This window comes from Geospiza fortis, unplaced genomic scaffold, assembly GCF_000277835.1.
Source record: "Geospiza fortis unplaced genomic scaffold, GeoFor_1.0 scaffold110, whole genome shotgun sequence".
Lineage (NCBI taxonomy): Eukaryota > Metazoa > Chordata > Aves > Passeriformes > Thraupidae > Geospiza > Geospiza fortis.
This window is the reverse complement of record NW_005054593.1, coordinates 370,443-384,402: the sequence shown is the minus strand read 5'-3', so window position 1 is coordinate 384,402 and position 13,960 is coordinate 370,443. Positions and strand designations below refer to the sequence as shown.

The 13,960-nt window shown below is 49.4% G+C and overlaps 1 protein-coding gene across 2 annotated transcripts in view; it reads left to right on the top strand.

The window, feature by feature from the left end:
* TRIM29 (tripartite motif containing 29) overlaps positions 1–13,960 on the top strand; it is a 26,393-nt gene that overhangs the window by 6,368 nt on the left and 6,065 nt on the right. The window contains exons 2-6 of one of the 2 annotated variants that reach the window (XM_014310823.2): positions 2,528–2,623; positions 3,762–3,995; positions 5,159–5,357; positions 9,496–9,579; positions 12,656–12,715. In XM_014310823.2, the coding sequence (XP_014166298.1) occupies positions 2,528–2,623; positions 3,762–3,995; positions 5,159–5,357; positions 9,496–9,579; positions 12,656–12,715 (673 nt within the window). The remainder of the gene's footprint in view (positions 1–2,527; positions 2,624–3,761; positions 3,996–5,158; positions 5,358–9,495; positions 9,580–12,655; positions 12,716–13,960) is intronic. The other variant, XM_031064454.1, reaches the window with a different exon arrangement.

Sequence of the window (13,960 nt, the reverse complement as noted above, 5' to 3'; positions counted from 1 at the left end):
TCTTGAAAATGTGAAAATTACGGGATCAAACTCCTCTCTTTGTTCTTTCCGTCAGTAGCGGGGCAGATTTTCTCATCTGGAAGCCAGTGTGGGTTTCCTGGTGAAGCTGTGCCACAAAACCCTTCCCTGTGTGCCCTGAGCCCCTGCAGAGGGTGAGAATCAGCTCATGGCAGCGTTCAGGCCACTGCTGAGGGCGTGTGAGCAATATTTAGAAAGCCAGTGTTCTCCTAACTCCTAAAAAACAATGTGAGGATGCCCTGAGACACCTCTGAGCACACTTCCCTTTTTTCTGCCCACTTTTCCTGTGTTTTATAAGGCAACAAAACCACCATCCAGTCATTGTCCCTCCACAAACAGAGATTTTCTGAGTTGGAACAGCTGGGGCTGTTGGCTCTCAGAGCAGCTGTGCTGGATTCCAGCTCCAGAGGCTGCTCAGACACTTGGCTGGCATCAGGACAAGAGCTCCTGTCTGGGCTGGTTCACAGCTCCTTCCCTGCTCTTCATTTCCAGTGCAGAACTGAGAACCCTCAAACTCCGAGCAATAAAACCCCAGCTTTTCATGTTCCACTGCATTCTTGGATGGACAGCTGGAGTGTGAGAGTGGATTTATCCATCCATGCCTCTAATTGTTGGCCTGAATTTCAGTGGTTTGGGTTAATTTAATGATTTTGCAGACAGTCCCACATGACCAGCAGGTTCTCAGGACTCTCCTGACATGACAGAACACGGAATTTCTGCCAGCTCTGAAATTCCTCAGCAGCTCTGGGCTGGGTGTCCCACAGCCAGATTGCCTCCAGCCACGGCTGAGACCAACCTGCACACACATGAAATGCAGAAATGTCCCAGCAAAGGCTGGGGCAGGATCTGTGGGGCAGGGGTGGAGAATGGGAACGACCCAGGGAGGGATTGCTGGAGTTAACAGGGCAAAGCTTTGACAACATCCAGGTCCAGGGTTGACCCAGGGAAACAGTGCATGGTCTGCACTGCCACAAATTCCTGTGCAGGTCTCAGCTCTGAGCTTCTCTGGGAAGCCACTGCACAACAAAATGCAAATGATCCCAGTGAAATTGCTGATCTCAGCCCAGCAAGTTGACTACACCTCTTCCCTCCTCCTTTTGTGGCTTTTTTTTTTTCTCTTTTCAATTTTTTATTTCCAAGCATTCCCCAGCTCCATCGCTACATGAAAGCTCTCAATTCAGAGCAAATTAATCCACAATCCTGTCTAAACAGAATTCCTGCCGGAGGCATCATCCTCTTGTTGCAACACTCGTCAAACGTCATTCCGTAATTACATGAAAACTGTTATTGCTGCACAGGCACACCCTGGGCTGGGCCCTGCTCTGCACACACAGCTGAATTTTGAAACAGCTCCCTTCCCCTGCAGCTCATGACTCCCATGTGATTAAAGACAGCCTGGGAGGTGGGTGCTGCTGCTTTGCTGAGGGAGCTGAATCTGCTGGGTCGGTGCCCGCTGGCAGCACGTGATGCCAGCTGGACCTCCCTGCTGCTCTGCTCAGCACAGCAGTGTGGATTTGTGTCCTGGTTTAGGGCAAATTTGGGAGAAAACCTCCAAAAGGGGGCCCCTCCAGAAAGCAAACCCACACCAATCTGTTCAGGAAGGATTCCTCGGAGAGAAGTGGAAAGAACCTGTTTATTCAACAGGCAAAGCACCCCCCAGCACACAAAATGAGCAACACCAGGTGACAACACTCTGTCACAGCTCTGAAAAAGACGACAAATTCAGAAAGTCTCTCTTGGGGGTGGTTGCTCTGTTCTCAGTCCATCCTGTGCTGGGGCAGCTGCTGCATGCACAAGGTGCAAACTCTCGGTGTTCCCAGGTCCCAGTCCAGAGCAGGTTCGAGTAGGTCCAAAAAAGGGAAAGGAGAAACAGTCCAGGGAAAATTTGGACTGCTTAGCTAAACTAACTAGTGAGCAGAAGCAAGAGCAAGAGCAAAGCAAAAAGCAAAAGCAGCACTATGTACTGCCCTGTCTCTGTGTCTTGCCAGGCTGATAAGAAAACCCAAACAAAACATTCGCTCTTCAGAGCCAGTCTTGGAGGCACAGAACATGATATCCAGCATAAACAGAACACACAAATGGGGATACAACAATGAGCATCACAACCTCACCCTCGGACAGGATGCCGTGGGACAGAGAGAGAGAGAGAGAAACAGCAAGGGTTTCTCGCAGTGGCTTGTGAGAACTTTCAGGGAGTTGTGAGGATGTGTAACTTGTTAAGTACAAACAATCTGCGGGTGGTGGTGTTCTACTTTGGATGGTGTGTGAGGAAGGTGTTTTTGTTAAGCAGCCAGTCAAACAGAATGTATGGTATCACTCTATAAAAACCATGCGGTTCTCCTGAATAAAACCTTCTTTGCTCTTTCTGCAGTCCTGCCTCTCACCTGTGTCATTCTCGGTGCAAGAGTGACACAGCAGGGCAGGCTGGGGCTGGTGGAAGGGGCCACCCTCAGCCCCAGCTCACCAGGCTCCCTCTCCTCTCACCTCCTCCCTTCTGCTCTCCCCACAGACCGAGCTGTCTCTGCAGAAGGAGCAGCTGCAGCTGAAGATCATCGAGGTGGAGGATGAGGTGGACAAGTGGCAGAAGGAGAGGGACCGCATCAAGGTGCGTTCGAGGGGTCCAGTTCCCCTCTCCCTCCTGTCAGCCCCAATTCCTGCTCCCTTCCTCTCCCACATCCCTCCATCCCTTCCTCACTCCATCCCTTCCCCAGCCTTTATCTCATCCCCAAACTCCAAGCCAAACCTTGGAAACAACAACTCCCACTGAAGTCATCTTGCGACATTCCCTGCGGGGAGATGCAGCCCTGATACAAAACCAAGGCACCTCCCTGCTCTGGCTCCTTTTTTAGGTCCTTTATGGCCCTTCCATCACCAGTAGCCAGGCAGATTTAGAAACAAAATCCACGAATAACCTGCAGGAGGGCTCTGGGTTGCCCAAACTGAGATAAGACAGCAGGAGCAGATGAATTTACCCACGCAAACATCTTATTTATGGTGGAACAGCTTATTTCCATGCTGACAGAGGGCTCCTTTGTAATTCTTGCACCGTGGTAAGGGTTGGAATAGAGTCATAGTATTATTTTTTTCATTTATAGCCTAACTGAATAAAGCAGTGAAAGCACAAGTTGGAGACACCCCAGAAAATTTGCATAATATTAACAGGCAAAGCCATTCTTCTCCCTTTTATGTGGTGCAAGCACATTGGCTCACCAGCTCTGCTTTTCATCTCCTTTATTATTACTATTATTATTATTATTATCATTATTATTGGAAACCTGACCTAGAAATTCTGACTCTCAATATAGTTACATCCCCAGTCCTTCTGAGGAATATTTCAGAGGCACCTCGAGGTCAGGCTTGTAAAAAGAGTTTCAGCACCTTTCATCCTTTGAAATGGTGGGAATTTGGTCCTCAAATAATGCAGGAGCCAGAGCCCTGATTTAGAAGGTGACAGCGTGTTTTTAAATGTCACCTGTGAGTGCATGAATTGAAATTGGAGATCTGCTCTTACTGCTGGGAAGGCAGCGGCCCTTTTGGATTGCATCCATGTGAATATTGCAGGAACAGGTATTGCTTCTCTTGGCACAGCTGAGACTTGCCTAGCTGGAGTTTCCATACTCTAAATGCTGAATCCTTGGATTTATCCCCCCTCTGTGTCTCTCTGTTAGCAAAGAACTCAGTGAATTTTAATTATTTCTTGCTCCTTTCCCGCTGCCTCCTCTCTGTGCCCCTTCCCCACCTAGAATTACACCACCAACGAGAAAGCCACGGTGGACCAGCACTTCAAGGAGCTGATCCGTGACCTGGAGAGGCAGAGGGATGAGGTGAAGGCTGCCCTGGATCAGAGGGAGAAGATTGCCTCGGAGAACGTGAAGGAAATCGTGGATGAGCTGGAGGAGAGGGCGAAGCTGCTGCGGGAGGACAAGGAGAACAGGGAGCAGATCCACCAGATCAGCGACTCCGTGCTCTTCCTGCAGGTGACACAGACCTCATTTCCCTTCCCTTTGTCCCTGTGAGAACTTTGGGATTTGTCCCAAAGACAAGCCCAGAGAAGTGTGAGATGTGTGAACTATCAGCAGTGGTGAAAGACTGGGTGATGATCAGAATCCAAATTTTTTGCGGACTACATGTGCTTATATATTATTATATACCCTCATTTCCCTTCTCTTTGTACTAGTGAGGATGGGATTTGTCCCAAGGACAATCCATGTGTGAACTATCAGCAATGGTGAGAGACTGAGTGATGATCAGAATCCAAATTTATCATGGACTAGATGTGCTTAAATACTATTCTAGGCTGGCAATTTTTTACTACAATAATTGTGTTAATCATCACATAAACAAACTTCTACACTCTGCAACATCTCTTGCTTGCAGAAGTTGATTCTTCTTTTCCTGTCAGCCAGTCTTGATTCCATCCTCAAAGCTCTGCTTGTTCTTTCCAAGGCATGCTAATTATCAGATCTCTGTGCTAATCAGGTCCAAAGCACTCTGTGCTTTGTGTGCCCCAATGTGAACCTCCCCCAGTTCCCATCCAGGGACATTTGGAGCTGTCTCTGCTCTGGTGGGTGAGGAGTGGACTTGGACATGCCTTTGGTTTTTATGGATTGCTGCAGACCATGGAGAGAACATCTCCCTGCCCACCTTCCCTGCTTCCCTTTCTGTGACCGTGTTCACAGGGGTCTCAGGATGAGGGAAGAGATGAGAATGTTGACTCCATGTTTCAGAAGGCTGATTTATTATTTTATGATATATATTATATTAAAACTATACTAAAAGAATAGAAGAAAGGATTTCATCAGAAGGCTGGCTAAGAATAGAAAAAGAAAAATGATAACAAAGACTTGTGACTGACCAAGGCAGTCCGGACAGCTGGGCTGTGATTGGCCATTAATTAGAAACAACCACACGAGACCAATGACAGATCCACCTGTTGCATTCCACAGCAGCAGACAACCATTTTTCACATTTTGTTCCTGAGGCCTCTCAGCTTCTCAGGAGAAAAAATCTAAGGAAAGGATTTTTCATAAAACGTGTCTGTGACACCTTTCTACTTTTGGATTCCAACCCCAACCAGCTCCCTCCCATTCATCCTCCACACCTTTATGCTCCTCATTAATGCCATCCCTTTCTCTGGCAGGAATTTGGGGCTCTGATGAGGAATTACGTGCCCCCTCCATCCCTCCCAACCTACAGCGTGCTGCTGGAAGGGGAGAGCATGAGCCCATCCATGGGGCTGCTCAGGGATGATCTCCTCAATGTCTGCATGAGGCACGTGGAGAAGATCTGCAAGGCAGACCTGGGCCGCAACTTCATCGAGAGGAACCACATGGAGAACGGTAAAACACCCCAAAAATTCCCCTCCCTGCTTCCCTGGAGGGCAGGGTCAGGGCTGGTGAGGATGGTGAGCACTCCTGGTGAGGAAGAAAGCAAGCAAAGACCTGGGGGGAAAGTGGGAGAAGCAAATCCTGTAGCTGGAATGAATTCTGGAAGATGAGAGTTATTAGAATGTGAATTCTGGAATATCAGAGTTATTCTGCCACTGCTGTGTGGGGATGGAATCAGCTGAACTGCCAGGGATTTAGGATATCCCATACAGGACACCAAACTGGCCCCACTTCCCTGATTTTTGGTTCATTTCAGGGTCTCATGTTTAGGATTTAATGGGTTCAGCCATCTCCTGTGTGGACTCAAGAGCAGCCACCCTTCCCTCCTGCCCTGTGCCAGGCTGGAGCAGGGAAGTTTAGCAGGACATTTTTCAGGAGGGGAAACTGCACAGATCTGCTGAGGCAGCTCAGTGGAGGGTGAATTCACACAGGTGAAATGTGGGATGGCAAGTTTGAAACCCCATTTGTACACTCAGTCAGCACATGGAGTTTGCTGGTGTGACATCAAATATTGCAAGTGCAGGGTTTCAGCACTGAAATACTCTGCAAGCGCCTGCCACTGAGAAGGAAATATTTGAAAATGTAATTTTCCAAGTAAAAAATGGCTCCATTTGGGTGTTCAGCTATAACTTGAGCTGGAATGACTCTGATAATATTCCCTGTTCCACTTGGGACAGCTTTCCAGCCTGCCCTGACCCAGGCTGTTCCCCACACCTCAGTGGTGTTTAAGGTGATCTTTAAGGTGAACAGAGAGGTCACAGCCACCACCACATCAGCAAAACCAATCTTTTAACTCTATAACCCACTTCCTCACAATTAGCTGTGAATAAAGGACTTGTCTTGCATCAGGCTCACACCTGAGATCAGGACAGGGCACCACAATGGGGCTGTGCTGCACTTCCCAGACCTTTGTAACCCTGGGCACGTTGCCTAATCCCAGGGGATGACCTCTGGCAGCGCCAATGAGTGGTGATCTCACCTGGATGGTTCTCCAAGGACAGCAGGGATGAGAGGTTACCTCACCTGGATGGTTATCCTGGGATAGCAGGGATGGGAATCAGTGGTTATCTCACCTGGATGGTTCTCCAGGAGAGCAGGGATGAGTCGTGATCTCACCTGGATGGTTCTCCAGGGATAGCAGGGATGGGAATCAGTGGTTATCTCACCTGGATGGTTCTCCAGGGATAGCAGGGATGCCAATGAGTGGTGATCTCACCTGGATGGTTATCCAAGGACAGCAGGGATGAGTGGTTATCTCACCTGGATGGTTCTCCAGGGATAGCAGGGATGCCAATGAGTGGTGATCTCACCTGGTTATCTCACCTGGATGTAATCTCCCAGCCACTGAGGAAGCCCAATACCAGGACAGCAGCGAGTGGCATGAGGATAAGTGGCACCCTGCTATTCCAGGAGGATGTGGGAGGCCAAAAGGTGCAGGAATAACCTCAAGGACAGCTCATGCAACACAGGAGCTGAGGAACTCTGCTGCAGATCTGCAAAATCGCTGATAATTCACTCAAATTCACAGTATTTACTGGAGACCCCTCCTGTATTAATAATTACAGAGCCATCATTCTCCATCAGACATGAATTAAATGGACCAGATCCTTCTGGACCAACCTTTCAGAAGGTCAGGGATCCAGAGTGCTCAGGATGCACAGCTAGATGCAGGTTTTAAAACTCTCCCTGCCTTTAAAGTAGCACCAGAAATTGAACATTATTTATCTTCCATCACTGCAACATTCCTATATAAATTCCCAACACTCCACATGCTCCACACTTACCAAGAAATTTGACAATAATTCCATATCAATAGATGACAAACAGATGCAAAAATCACTTCTGTGCATTTTTCTTTCTTTGTTCACCTGAAGCTGTGCAGAATTTCCATCTGCTGGGCTGGGTTTTGCCAACCCTGGAGCATTTTCCTTGGGCATTTTTTAAAACCCAGCAAGGTTCTGCAGCCACTTATTTCTGGTAGCTCAGGATAAAGCCTGATTATTTCTTGATTATTTTAATTGGGGTCTCCTCCATGTTATAGATGCCGGAAGCCCTCGTTTCTATGTGAAATTCACAGAATCCAAGCGGCAAAACCATTTTTAACTCCTGCCAGAAACCTGGGTGCTTCCAGGAGCTTTACCAGGGACTCAGCTTGGACTCTGCCCTAATGAAAAGTTAGGAAATGTTATTTATGGTGAGTCCCAGGAGCTTCAGAGCTCTCCCTTCTCCAAGCCACGGTTAGAGATGAAAGAGGGCAGCACTCTGCATCCAGTGGCTGCCAGGGAATTAAATCCATTAAGGAACTGTGGAGTTATTAACTCAGACTCCCCCTGAGTCACTGCAACAAATTCATTTGCAGCTGGCTTGATCTTCCACTGTAAAAAAACTTCCCAGGAAGAAATATTATATTAATGGAATGAAAGCTGCTTAATAGCAGACTCCAAAGGGAATCCATGTCCTTTTAGTTGTCATAACAGGTACCTGTGTGGTGAGGAGACAAATAATCAGGGAGCTTAAATAGCACTGAAAGAAATGGGAGAAATAAAAGAAAAGTTTGTTCAGTGACTTGAGAATCAAAGAGTGGAGCTATTTAAACACGAAAACTGAATTTATTCCTTGCAGAGAACAATAGGCTTGTAGAGGCCTCCAAAGAATGTTTTTATGAGCAAGTGCAGTGATAAAGCCTCATTTCCTGTGAATCAGCGTCAGAAACCCAAACCCAGGCTATGTAGGAGTAAGTTTGATCCATGAAACCAGAACCAACCACCCTTGCCCAAGAGTTTAGAGCTGTTTGCAGCTCAGCTGTAGCATCTCCCTCTAAAAACTGGAGAAGCCAACCCATGTAACCCTCCCAGAAGTGATTTCTGGAGCTTTCAAGAGTGGCAGTTCTCCATCAGTCAGCCCTGTGCTCAGGGTGAGCACACAAAAGGAGCCAAACTCAAACTTTTGGAGTCATTTTTAGCCACACAACATCAATTTGGTAAAAAAAATGCCTCAACCCTCAAGTCCCTCTGGATTGAAAAGATCCTGTGTTTGCTGTGAGGTTGGATGCTTCACCTGGGCTCTGCCTCTGAAGGAACCTTTTATTTTAGACCCTGGCCAGCTCCAGAACTGCTTTAGCTCCCAGGCAAAGATGCCCCAGGGGGATTGAAGACCCCCAAAGTGCATCCCCGTGCTCCCTGGCCCTGGGGGTGCTGGTTGACAGCAGGCTGAGCGTGAGCCAGCAGAGTGCCCAGGTGGCCAAGGAGGACAAGGGCTCCTGGCCTGGGTCAGGAATGGCGTGGCCAGCAGGAGCAGGGAGGTCATTGTGCCCCTGTGCTGGGCACTGGGGAGGCCAAACCCTGAGTGCCGTGTCCAGCTCTGGCCCTTCAGCTTGGGAAGGACGTTGAGATGCTCAAACACAAGGCTGGAGAGGGGCTGGGAACACAAACCCTGTGAGGAACCACTGAGGGAGCTGGGGGTGCTCAGCCTGGAGAAGAGGAGGCTCAGAGGTGCCCTTGTTACTCTCTACAACTCCCTGAAGGGAGGCTGCAGACACGTGGGGTTGGTCTCTGACAGAGCCAGAGGACACAGGCTCAAGCTACAGCAGGGAAGGTACAGGTTGGATATTAGGAAGAATTTTTTCACCAAAAGAATAATAAAGCACTGGAATGCTCTTCCCAGGGAGGTGGTGGAATCACCATCTCTGGATGTGTTTAACAAAGACTGGCCATGGCACTGGGTGCTACAGTCTGGGTGAGGTGTTAGGGCATGGGTTGGACTCGATGATCTTAGAGGTCTCTTCCAACCTCATTATTCTGTGATTGTGTGTCTCTGTGATTCTGCAATTCTGTGATTCTGTGATTCTGATTCTGTGATTCTGCGACTCTGATTCTGTGATTCTGCAATTCTGTGATTCTGTGATTTTATGATTCAGTGATTCTGTGATTCTGTGATTCTATGACTCTGTGATTCTGCGACTCTGATTCTGTGATTCTGCAATTCTGTGACTCTGTGTCTCTGTGTCTCTGTGATTCTGTGATTAATTCAGTGATTAATTCAGTGATTAATTCAGTGATCCTGTGATTCATGCCCTGCTCTCCCTCCCCAGGGGATCACCGGTTCATGATGAACAACTACGAGTGGAACCAGCCTGACAACCTGAAGAGATTCTCCATGTTCCTGTCTCCCAAAGGTAAGGAGGGCATCCCACAGCTGGGCAGGCTGCCTTCCACCTCAGGAAAGGAACTTCACATGACCCAGCCCAAAATTTACTCTTTTCCACATCTCAGATCCATCCCTCTGCACGTTTTCTCTCCAGTCACAGAGCTTTTGCCTCAAAGCAGGCAGAAAAGGTTCTCAATTTTATGGGGAAGAGCTGGAATAGCTGAACTCTATCCAAGAGTGAATACAGGGGAGTTTTGACATGGGTTTCCAGGATAAAATCAGTGTTTTTCTCCACCCAAAGCTTATCTCTCTGTGCTATCAAGTGAAAGCTGCATTAAGATTTTACTTTCACCACCAAACATAATTTTTCCTAACAGTGAAAGGACAGAAGAAGCAAGGAATGTGTCCTTAAAAAAAACACTAAAACCAGGAGTCTGAATCTCCTCTGTGAGCTCTGACAAGAGCCCTGGTGATTTGCTTGTCCCACTTGTAGTGTGGCCACTGCAGGGTGAATATTTGGAGTGAACCAACGTTTCCAACACACCCAGCTCTAAAATCTCAGTTGGCATTCCCAAACTGGCACGCAGAGCAAGGAGCTGAGCGTGCTGAAAGCCCAGGCAGGGTGAGGAACAAAAGAACAGCAAGGGTGGCACCAAACAAGGGACCAAATTTCAGCCCTGCCCGGGTTTGCCAGGTGTTTCCAGCTGCTGCTCTGGGCAGGGACAGGGACATGGCAGCAGGGACCCTCCCTGAGGGCACATTCCTGCCCTGTGCTGGTGTTTCCTGAGGATAACCCAGACCCCAACACTGAGCCCTTTGTCTGGCTTGCCAATTTGCCCTTTTCTGCCCTCAGCCCACGCCTGGCAGCTCCCTGAGGATGTTTGCAGCAGGGCTGGCATTGCCATTTCTGTGCCAGCAGGGCTCTTCCCAAGTTCAAGGGCACATTTTAGAGTTGGGTTTGTTTTTCTGCTCTCCTTCCCCAGGCCCTGTGCTGTCAGGTGATTTTTTTAGAGTTGGGTTTGTTTTTCTGCTCTCCTTCCTCAGGGTTTGCAGGCCCTGTGCTCTCAGGGAAGTTCTGCTGAGACTCAGCCCTGCACCCAAAACTTTCCAACCCTGAGGGAAGCTTGAAAATCAATTCTAACACAGCACAAGCTGAGCTTATCTCTACCCAAAATGTGGAGCTTTCAGGTGGAAACAGCCCTGAAGGCATTAAAGGGCTGTGGCAGGGAGGAACACCAGGCAGTGTCATCCCCGGGGATGGGGACAGTGCCCAGCCTGGCAAAAAGGAAGGCGAAAAAGAAGGGATCCAGCTGATCCAGGATTGCACCCAGAGCCTGTGCTGGATGGGGATTGAGCAGAGAAAGGGCTCAGGGAGGATCCAGGTGATCTAAGATTACACCCAGAGCTTGTGCTGGATGGGGATGGAGCAGAGAAAGGGCTCAGGGAGGATCCAGGTGATCCAGGATTGCACCCAGAGCCTGTGCTGGATGGGGATTGAGCAGGGCCAGGGCTCAGGGAGGATCCAGCTGCTGGAACCATTCTAGGAGGGAATTAGAGAGCAGGATGGATCAGTAGGCAAAGCAGGAGACGTGACCCACTTGGCTTGCAGGCTGGCTGGCCAAGGATCACCCCATGAATAATGCACCATCATCAGTGAACCCTCCTGAGCTCTCTGTGCCCTGTCCCTGTGGCAGCCAAGTCCAGCAGTGCAGCTGATTGCATCTTTGTTCAAGAATCCCAAAAAACAGGAGGGAAAAACGAGGGCCACCCTCTGCATTGTGTCACACCCTTGGAATCCTTCAATATCTCATGGCAGCTTTGCTACACGCCCTGTTCTCAGGCTGGGTCACTGCAGATTCTGCCCCAGGCCACAGTGGAAATTCTGTTTGCTGGACTGAGGAATGCTCTGTGCTAATTACAGCAGCCCAGACTGGGGAACTGCTTGGATTCCAGCTGAACCTTCTGGGTTTAAACCCTGCTTAAATTCAAGACTTCCACTGCTCCTGAGTTTCATAGGAAATGGCTTCAAGCTGAAAGAGAGGAGGTTTAGATGGGATATTAGGAAGAAATTCTTCCTGTGAGGGTGGTGAGGCCCTAGCACAGAGCAGCTGTGGCTGCCCCTGGATCCCCAGAAGTGTCCAAGGCCAGGTTGGACAGGGCTTGGAGCAACCAGGTGTCCCTGCCATGGCAGGGGCTGGAATGAGATGGTTTTTAAGATCCTTTCCAACCCAAACTGTTCTATGCTCCAATATTTCCTTGCAGGCATGACAGGACGAGGCAGAGGGGCATAAAACACTTTGAACACTGCCCCAAAGACAGAGGAACAATCTGTCCAGCTGCTCCACGCTCCTTTCTGTCCTCTCCCACTAAGTTTCTTCTCCTGTTGTGTCAAACAGTTTGGCCAAAGCCAGGAGGAGGTTGGAAAAATCATCTTTGAATGAAGAGTAGGAGGGACTCAGGCACACGGAGAGAGAATTGTGCATACAGAAACAGAGAAGCAGCCCACAGGATGGCAGCAGAGCAGCTCCAAGGATCCTTCTTTTTGCTTTACTGGGTGCTCAAAGGGCTTTACTGCCTCCCCTACACACCAGTCTGTGTCCTGGTGGGAGCCTGGAGCACTCACCTGGCACAGGGCAGGGAAATGTTCCTGTCCTGGGAAATGTTCCTGTCCTGGTGCACACACAGGGCAGGGAAATGTTTCTGTCCTGGTGCACAGGGCAGGGAAATGTTCCTGTTCTGTACACACAAAGGGCAGGGAAATGTTCTTGTCCTGGACACACACAGGGCAGGGAAATGTTCCTGTCCTGCTGTTTGTGGAGCTCTGAACCCCAAGCTCTGCCTGCAGAGCTCTCACATTGAGTACCCAAACCCAAACCTGCAGCTCTGTGGCACTGGGAGCTCTGCTCACTGCAGGAGGAGAGCTTTTCTCTCTCTGTTCCCCATTCCCCATCACCCAGGGGTAAAACCCAGGCTCCACTCTGCTGCCTGGGCCCTGATTTCTGCTCTGGGGCTGCTCCCAGCTCGGTGGGGACCTTTCCTAGAGCAGTGCCAGGCACAGCCTCGTCAGGAGCCCACTGCTGAACTGGATGCTCTTGTTTTTACAGCCAATTTCAACCCACGGTCATGGGAATTTTCCTCCTTCCAAGCGACCGAGGAAACACTTGGTACGGGTAATTCTGCCTGCAGCCTGAGAGGATCTAACCCCCCGTGCCACAGCTTTCTGCCTCACTAACCCACCTCTCCTGCTGCCCTCTCAGCTGCCCTGGCACCTAAAAACCCCAGAGCCAGCCCCTGCTGGGCTACCACACACAGCCCAGCCAGGGAAAGGCACCCCTGGTTCTGCTTGGTCACAGAAAAGGGAGGTGCAAAAACACAGCAGGCAGTTTGCAAAGATGCCCAGAACACTCAGAGCACCCTGAGGAGGTGGTGGCAGAAGCAGGAGGAGACTCCAAGTACTCCTAGCCAGTCTCAGAAGCACGAGGTGCTTTGTTCTGTCACACCTTTTATTAATAAAAGGTGTTAATACCTCTTAGGTATCCTTGTTCTCTAAGGAGGATATTCCCAACTGGACATTAAAAACCCATTTTTTCCTGAATTCCATGGTTATTCCTTCAATGATGGGGGGGATATTAAAACCCCCTTTTTCTCCTGAATTCTGTGATTATTCCTTCAGTGATGGGGGGGATATTAAAACCCCCATTTTTTCCTGAATTCCATGGTTATTCCTTCAGTGATGGAGGGATATTCCCAACTGGACATTGAAACACCCATTTTTTCCCCCTGAATTCCATGGTTATTCCTTCACTGATGGGGGGACATTAAAACCCCCATTTTTTTCCTGAATTCAGTGGTTATTCCTTCAGTGATGGGGGGATATTCCCAAGTGGAATATCCTGTGTTCTCAAGGACACAGCCTGGCCCACGTTCATGCCTTTTCTTCCCAGATCCCCATCTTCCTTCCCCAACATTTCCCTCCTTTGCTTCATTCCTCCAAGGTCCTCCAAGGTCCATCCTTTCCTGCTCCCTGGAAGCAGCCAGGGCCACCCTGCCTGGGGAGCTCTGGTGACTCAGGGCCACACCTCACCAGGGCTGGGTCCCTGTCATCTCCCAGCTTCCTTCCTGACCCCGAGGAGGGCAGCAGGGGAAGCTTTGATGGTTTGGAGGAAGCCTGCAGTGCTGGCAGGAAGGGCAGTGCTGGAGTCATCCCTCCTGCCCCAGGCAGCTGCTCTCCAGCCACACCTGCACTCTGGGGCTCTCAGGAGCAAGGCTGGTCCCTGCCTGGAGCTCTGGCATCACCTCACACCCACACAGAGCTGTGACAGTGCTCACAGGGGCCTGAGTGTGAGGGAAGAGACCAGCATCTGACTCTGTGTTTCAAAAGGCTTGATTTATTATTTTATTATATTATA